We start from the raw sequence: 8406 nt of genomic DNA on the forward strand, positions 1-8406 counted from the left end.
GTTGAGGATGCTATCTTTTTTCCACTGGATAGTTTTAGCTCCTTTATCAAAGATGGGTTCATTTCTGAGTCTTCAACTTTATCCCATTGATATACTTGCCTATCTCTTTACCAATATCATACAGTTTTTATCACTATTGCTCTGTGCTATAGCTCTGCTTGATGTCAGGGATGGTGATTCCCCCAGAAAGTCTTTTATTGTTAAGTATTGCTCTTGCTATCCTGATTTTTTTATTCAAATTCATTTATGTGCACATTGCTCTTTGTAACTCTATGAAGAATTGAGTTGCAATTTTGATGGGGATTGTAATAAATGTGTAGATTGCTTTTGGCAAGATGGCCATTTTTTATTATTAGTCTTACCAATCCATGATAATGGGAGGTCTCTCTGTCTTCTGAGATTGTCCCCACATATATTGTTTGCTTTGGTGATAGCATAATAACAATTAATCTTTCAAAAATAAATTAATAGTGAAGTTATATAAAGATTGAAAAATATTTACTAATGATATTTCATTTAGCATCAGTTACAATTATTTATGCTTAACAATTCATTATCTTTTGAAGTTATTTATAAAGTAAAATTAGAAGCAGCATAAGTCTCTTGAACAAATATATTATTATTATTACTATTACTATTATTAAAGTGTTATAGTATTAAACTTAAATTGATATTTATGACTGTTAAGTATGAAAGCATGTTGCCATTGAAATGACTCACCAGGTAAAGATTGCTCCCATGCCTAACAAGCTGAATTGATTCCCTGGACCCAAAAGGTAGATGGAGAGAATTATTATTTTTGCCTTTAAATGACTGTGATGGCACAAATGCACATTCACATACATACTCACACACAGTGTACATGTACATGCATGCACAAACACATATATACACGCAAAAGGTGAGAGAGGGGTAAACACATATAAAGAAATGAGGAAATATGTTACAAACATACTAAAAATTTTATAAAAATTCAAGGAAAAATGAGGAAGAAACTTTATATGGAGGACATCTTTCAGTCACATATGACACAAATGTTTGAATACACACCAAAGAGAAACCTTAATAAAATCCAATGTTGCAGCAAATGAATTTTTCATATAAAATGGAATAATATGTATAGAACACATTTTTAAGTAACATTTTTCATTTTTTTAAATTAATGGGATGTAAAAGTTACAGCTAGTAAATGCCATTTTTCTAATAAAAAAAACCATATAATGAAAACATTATAGTAAATTCCTGGGATCATACCAAACTTAAAGTATTCCAAACCATTATGTTTTCACAATAAAATGTTATACTGAATAAAGAGGTAATATTAAAATTGTAATAAATGCACTTTTGTAAAGTATAACTTATACAGGGGTAAAGGAGACAGGGAAAATAGAAACAAAGAGGTAGTGAATAGAGTTGAGATTTTTGTTACAATGGAATCAATAGGCTTAGTGGTTCATTGAATTAAGTAGTACTATTCATATTACAGAGCACAAGGAAAGAATCAGCAAGAATCATCCATAGGTCTACATGTACATGTGAATATATGCATGGATAAAATACTTATTCTTTTTCAAAGCACTCCAAATGGGTAAATAAAATGCTTGAACTCATATCCTCCCAACACATCCAATGGACACATATGCTTTTCCTAAGTTACCTAATAAACACATCACCTTTTCTTTTCTTTATCTTTTTTTATTTTATTGGTTATTTTATTTATTTAATATTTCAAATGTTATCTACCTTCTTGGGTTCTTCTCTACAAATCCCATATTCTATTCCCCTTAACACCTGCTTCTATGGGGGTACTCTCCCATCCACCCATTCCTGCCTCACTCTGCTAGCATTCACCTATACTGGGGCATAGAGCCTTCATAGGACCAAGGGCCTCCACTCACACTAATATCATATAAGACCATCCTCTGCTTGATATGCAGCTGGAGCCTTGTGTCCCTCCATGTGTACTCTTTGGTTGGTGGTTTAGTCCCTGGGAGCTCTGGGCATTCATGTTGGTTGATATTTCTGTTCTTCCTATGGTGTGACAAAACCCTTCAGCTCCTTCAATCCTTCCCTAACTCCTCCACTGGGGTCCCCATGCTCAGTTACATGGTTGGCTGGAAACAACCACATCTTTATTGATCCAGCTCTGGCAGAGACTCTTGGGAACGGTTATATCAGGCTCCTGTCAGCAAGCACTTCTTGGCATCAGCCATAATAACTGAAGATTGCCTATGTAATAGATCCCAAGGTGGGGAGGTCTCAGGATGCCCTTTCCTTCAGTTTCTGCTGCATTCATTTTCCCTAAATTTCCTTTAGACAGGAGCAATTCTGGTTAATAATATTGAGATGCATAGGTAGCCCTATCCCTCACCTTCCTCAATCTGGGGCCATGCCTAACCTCTGAATTTGTCTCTACAGGTTCTCTCTCCCCTTTATTGGGCATTAGAGCTAATGTCATCACCATTGGTCATTTAGTCTCTTGCTTTCCTGGTATCTGTGACTTTCTGGTGGCTACACACGGTTACGCATTGCCACTGCTACACACCTATGTTCAATTTCTTGACACTGTTTACATCTCCTCTATCTTCTCTCACATCTTGTCCTGTCCTACTTTTTCTCTCCTCCTCCTCTCTCTGAATTGCATCCCTCCCTTTATCTTTCATATTTATTTTGTTTCCCCTTTTAATTAGGACTGAAGCATCAATAGTTTCTCAAATAAAGTATGAATTTTGTACTTTGAAATATCAACAGCAATCAAGGTACCTGAAAAACATTCATGTTTTTCTTTCCTGAAATTCAGTCTTTGGTCCAGTCCAGTAAGCTGAGTCAATGGGAAATCTCATTGGGATATAGGTATCTATGTTGAAATTTTAAAAGATTCTTCAGTGATTTCAAAGGCAGATGAGACTAAAAGCATAGGGTAGAATCAAGGAATTTCAACATCTAGACATCAATCACAATATGACATTTCTTTGTTTACAGGTTAAATATTTTCAGCCACTTCTAAAAAATGCAGCCACTGATATGATGCATAACAACAGTGTGACTGAATTCATTTTGTTGGGGTTGACTCAGGATTCAGAAAAACAGAAGGCAATATTTGGAGTCTTCTTGATTCTTTATCTTATGACATTACTGGGGAACTTTCTCATTGTGGTGACCATTAAGATGAGTCACACACTTAGCAGTCCCATGTACTTTTTCCTCTTCTATTTGTCTTTTGCTGATGCTTGCTTCTCTACAACTACAGCACCTCGATTGATCGTGGACTTACTCTTCCAGAAAAAAGTTATTACCTACAATGAATGTATGACTCAGCTCTTTGCAGCCCACTTCTTTGGGTGCATGGAGATCTTTGTGCTTATCCTCATGGCCTTTGACCGCTATGTAGCAATTTGTAAGCCTCTAAGGTACACTATTATAATGAACCAGCGCATCTGTGGTATATTGGTAATTCTTGCCTGGTTAGGGTCTTGTATCCACTCTTTAGCACAGATTTTTTTGGCTTTAAGATTACCATTCTGTGGCCCAAATGTAATTGATCACTTTTTCTGTGATTTGCAGCCCTTGATGAAACTTGCCTGCATGGATACCTATGTGATAAATTTGCTAGTTGTGTCTAATAGTGGTGCCATATGCACGATAAGTTTCATAGTGCTTCTTATCTCCTATATTGTAATCTTATACTCCCTGAGAAACCACAGTGCAGAAGGAAGACGAAAGGCCTTGTCTACATGCACTTCTCATTTCATTGTGGTGGTCATATTTTTTGGTCCTTGTATATTTATATATACACGACCACTAATCACTCTACCAATAGATAAAATGTTGTCTGTGTTTTATACAATAGGGACACCTTTGCTCAATCCTCTTATCTATACTCTGAGGAATGCAGAAGTAAAAAATGCCATGAAAAAAGTATGGTGTAGTAAAGTATGACTGCCATTGATAAATAAATGTGAGGTTTATAAAATATAGCCCCTTATGAGGCTAATTTCGATCAGACACAGGATAGCCACAGTATTTCGAAGATTGTATACTTGAGATATCTGTGTAGGCATGTATAAATAATAATCTGGGGTCAGGGCAATAGAGTAAGTGGAAAATGTATTTGCAACAACCCTGATAACTTGAGTGAATTGAGTATAATCCCTGAAAACTGTATTGTTAAGGGAGAATATAAACTTCTGTAATTGTTACCTCACCTATCATGTTATGTACATATCCATAAATATAAATACAAGAATTGCTACAAGCAATGAAAATTTAAAATTAGTATCAGTTTTAAACCTCATGTATATTGAAATTTAATAATTAGTCATGTACGTATATGATATGAATATTTTAAACCTGAAATAGACTATCACATGAGTTCTAGAAATAGTGAGAGGGAAGAGGATTGGTTTGTTGGCTTTAAAGAGTACATGAAAATTCAGAATTCATATTATCAGAATGAAAGACAGAGCTGGAGTCTATCCCCTTTCATTGTTCATTCTACCTTCATGTAGAAAAAGAAAAAAAGACCTGTTTACCTGTGGGGGGCGTGTGGCAGCAATCCCAAGATGGCGCCCGGGACTGCTGCCAAGTCTTATGACTAGCACCTGACTTCCTCATACACCCAAAAGTAAGTCATGCCCATCATGAGAACTGCACAGGCGCACCATGACACAAGATCAGGCCATTTGGCGTGGACCTATGAACTGAGACTATGTAGACTGTACGGATGGGGCGTGGTTATGGGTTTTGTGGTAGGGAATCTGTTTTGGGGGTAGGAGATTGCTTCTTGCAGGCAGAAAGAAAGGTTCCTGAATAAACTGCTTTGAGAAGAACGTCGTGGTGTCACTCCTTTCTGCGGGACGGAGATGGAGACGACAAGTGGTGGCCTGTACAGGGACATTCATTCAGAACACATCGCAGTCAGGGTGGCTAGCTGGTAAGTTCCCAGGTAAGTGGGATGAGCTAAGCTCTCGGGTTGAGACTATAAGGTTCCCGGTTTTGAGACAAGTTGCATTAAGCACAATGGGGAACTCGACCTCCACTCAGATAGTTCACCAGGCCCTCAAGGATTTGTTGAAAGCGAAAGGAATCGGGCTAAAGAAAGACATAGTGGAGAATTTTTTAAAAGCAGTGAACCAAGTTGCTCCATGGTTTCCTGTAACAGAACACCTGACGATGCCCAGTTGGGAAAATTTAGGGAAAGACTTGAGGTTTGCTGAGGAGCAGGGGGGTTTACCAAAAAGAGTAATGCCAGTATGGAAATTAGTGAAAAATTGCATAGGAGATGAGGAAAGATGTGGTGCAGAGCTAAAAAAGGGCAATGAGGCATTAAGTCAGGTTAGAGAGGAACGCTCCCAAAAATCGGAGACCGAGGGAATTTCTAGCAAGGGAGATATGTCGGAAGACGATCTGGAGAGCATTGCAGAAAGCTTAGAGAAAGTAAAACTGAAGGTAGAGCCATCAGCTCTGGGGCCGCCTCATCCACCGCCATATGATCCGGGCAGGGTAGAGGGACTTAGTCTACACCCGGAAACCTGGAGGGAATTGTGAGCCCAATGTTTCCCTGTATTTCAGGATGGGCAGGGCAATCACACACATGAGCCTGTAGATTGGAAGATTGTCCAAAGACTGGCCGAAGGAGTTCTCGCATACTGTGTTAACACTGCTTATGTAGTGGCGCAGTTAGAATCCTTACATCACTTTTGTATGACTCCTAGCAATTGGCAGAATCTGGCTCGTGCCTGTCTGACATCAGGCCAGTATTTGGACTGGAAGGCATACTTTATTGAGTTTGCAGCTGAGCAGGCTGTGGTCAACACTGCTAAAGGGCAGCAAGTTTGGGATCAGGACATGTTGCTAGGACAAGGGAGATTTGCGGCAGCTCAGATCAATTATCCTCTTCAAGTATATGAAAAAGCAACACCATAGGAACCAGAGCATGGAAATCCCCTCCTAATAGAGGAGAGGTGAGTGGAACACTCCTCCATTGTTGGTGGGATTGCAGACTGATACAAACATTCTGGAAAACAGTCTGGAGGTTCCTCAGAAAATTGGACATTGAACTGCCTGAGGATCCAGCAATACCTCTCTTGGGCATATACCCAAAAGATGCCCCAACATATAAAAAAGACACGTGCTCCACTATGTTCATAGCAGCCTTATTTATAATAGCCAGAAGCTGGAAAGAACCCAGATGACCTTCAACAGAGGAATGGATACAGAAAATGTGGTACATCTACACAATGGAATATTACACAGCTATCAAAAACAATGCCTTTATGAAATTCATAGGCAAATGGTTGGAACTGGAAAATATCATCCTGAGTGAGCTAACCCAATCACAGAAAAACACACATGGTGTGCACTCATTGAGAAGTGGCTACTAGCCCAAATATTTGAATTACCCTAGATGCCTAGAACAAATGAAACTCAAGACGGATGATCAAAATGTGAATGCTTCACTCCTTCTTTAAAAGGGGAACAAGAATACCCTTGGCAGGGAATAGAGAGGCAAAGATTAAAACAGACACAGAAGGAACACCCATTCAGAGCCTGCCCCACATGTGGTCCATACATATACAGCCACCCAATTAGACAAGATGGATGAAGCAAAGAAGTGCAGGCAGACAGGAGCTGGATGTAGATCGCTCCTGAGAAGACACAGCCAGAATATAGCAAATACAGAGGCGAACAAACCACTGAACTAAGAACAGGACCCCCGTTGAAGGAATCAGAGAAAGAACTGGAAGAGCTTGAAGGGGCTCGAGACCCCATATGAACACCAATGCCAAGCAACCAGAGCTTCCAGGGACTAAGCCATACCTATACATGGACTGACCCTGGACTCTGACCTCATAGGTAGCATTGAATATCCTAGTAAGATCACCAGTGTAAGGGGAAGCCCTGGGTCCTGCTAAGACTGAACCCCCAGTGAACATGATTGTTGGGGGGAGGGAGGCAATGGGGAGAGGATAGGGAGGAGAACACCCATAAAGAAGGGGAGGGGGAGGGGTTTGGGGGGATGTTGGCCCGGAAACCGGGAAAGAGAATAACACTCGAAATGTAAATAAGAAATACTCAAAATCGTTGCTAGGTTTTGTGTGGCAAGGAAAAGGATAATTCATGAAAATTTGATCAATAGTGATCAATTTGATCATGCAAGGCATGAATATAAATTCAAAAATTGTTATGTGACCATCTTTGCCTAGGGAATAATATGATCAGCAGTAACATATGCATTCAAAAGAGACAACATAGTAAGGACCAGCAACTCAGCAGTCACACCCCAGCTCTGAGATTTTATCAACACTTTCCACAGCCACCAGTTTCTACTACTGATTCATTGTCGATAGAGAGCCTATTCTTCATGGATCCATGATTGAATCCATGATTCAATCACCGCTATTATTTTTTATTCTATATGTTTAGCATTTTAGCCTCTGTGGGTTTTCCTGGTCTGTTTCCCTGAGATGAATTCACTAATACAGGTTTCTACAATGGGATTTCACTACCCCGAGAAACATAATCTTGGATGCAGTGAATTCCTGAATGTGGTCAGTTCCCATAACCTGACATAACATCTCTAAAGTACTGTGAATATGAATTCATTTAACAAGGATGAAAAAGTTTTGTAGCCGGAGCCTGTCTTTACACTGGCTTTAAACAATTGTATAAAAACTAGATGACTGAATATTCTGAAGAGAAGTCCTACTACTCTTCTCCACCTGCATTATTTTTAAATAACTTTTAAATTGTCCATTAAATCTATCCACAAACAATTGATGCTGAGAGGTATAAAATTGCCCGTGATGTGACTCAGAACAGATTGTTGATAACCTTTTTTAAAAAGTTTGGTAGTATATGGAGGAGAATTGTCAGTGCTAATACTTTAATAAGGACTAAAATAGCAAAGTGTCTGAATAAAAAGGCGAAAACAACCATACCTGCATCTCCTGATATGAGAATAGCAAAAATGAGCAAACATTAAGTAGCTACAATCTCCTGACCAAACAGGGGATGTGAGTAACCTCCATGTGCAAACACGATTGACAGTACCCTCCAGGAATTACAGCATAAGTGAGTAAAGGCTGGATATTAATGAGTACACATGAAGGGTATTTTTAGTTGTAAGGTGATGTGAATAACATCCATGTGCAAATATGATTGACAGTACCCTCCAGGAGTTACAGCATAAGTGAGTAAAGGCTGGATATTAATGAGTACATATGAAGGGTATTTTTAGCTGTAAGGTGACCCTGCTATTTAGTTAGTAAAAAATGCTATTGTAATAATTTTGATATAAGCATTTATGAGTTTCTTGTACTGCCTTTCATTTATTAATCCCTAGGAAAGTGACAGTGGTAAAGGACCCTTCCCCTGCATTTCTCTTATTCAAAACTCCTAAAACCG

The 8406-nt window shown here is 38.9% G+C and overlaps 1 protein-coding gene across 2 annotated transcripts; it reads left to right on the forward strand.

Moving 5' to 3' along the window:
• Positions 1-1001: 1001 nt before the first annotated feature.
• LOC116900397 (olfactory receptor 4C11-like) lies at positions 1002-3939 on the forward strand. Of its 2 annotated transcripts, XM_032902144.1 has the most exons (2): positions 1002-1018; positions 3042-3939. In XM_032902144.1, the coding sequence occupies exons 1-2, from the start codon at positions 1002-1004 to the stop codon at positions 3937-3939; spliced, it is 915 nt and encodes a 304-aa protein (XP_032758035.1). The 2 variants fall into 2 exon arrangements, with proteins under 2 accessions (XP_032758035.1, XP_032758034.1); XM_032902143.1 differs by lacking the exon at positions 1002-1018 and having other exon boundaries at positions 3025-3939.
• Positions 3940-8406: the final 4467 nt, after the last annotated feature.

The sequence above is a fragment of the Rattus rattus genome, chromosome 5 (genome assembly GCF_011064425.1).
Source record: "Rattus rattus isolate New Zealand chromosome 5, Rrattus_CSIRO_v1, whole genome shotgun sequence".
Taxonomy (NCBI): Eukaryota; Metazoa; Chordata; class Mammalia; order Rodentia; family Muridae; genus Rattus; species Rattus rattus.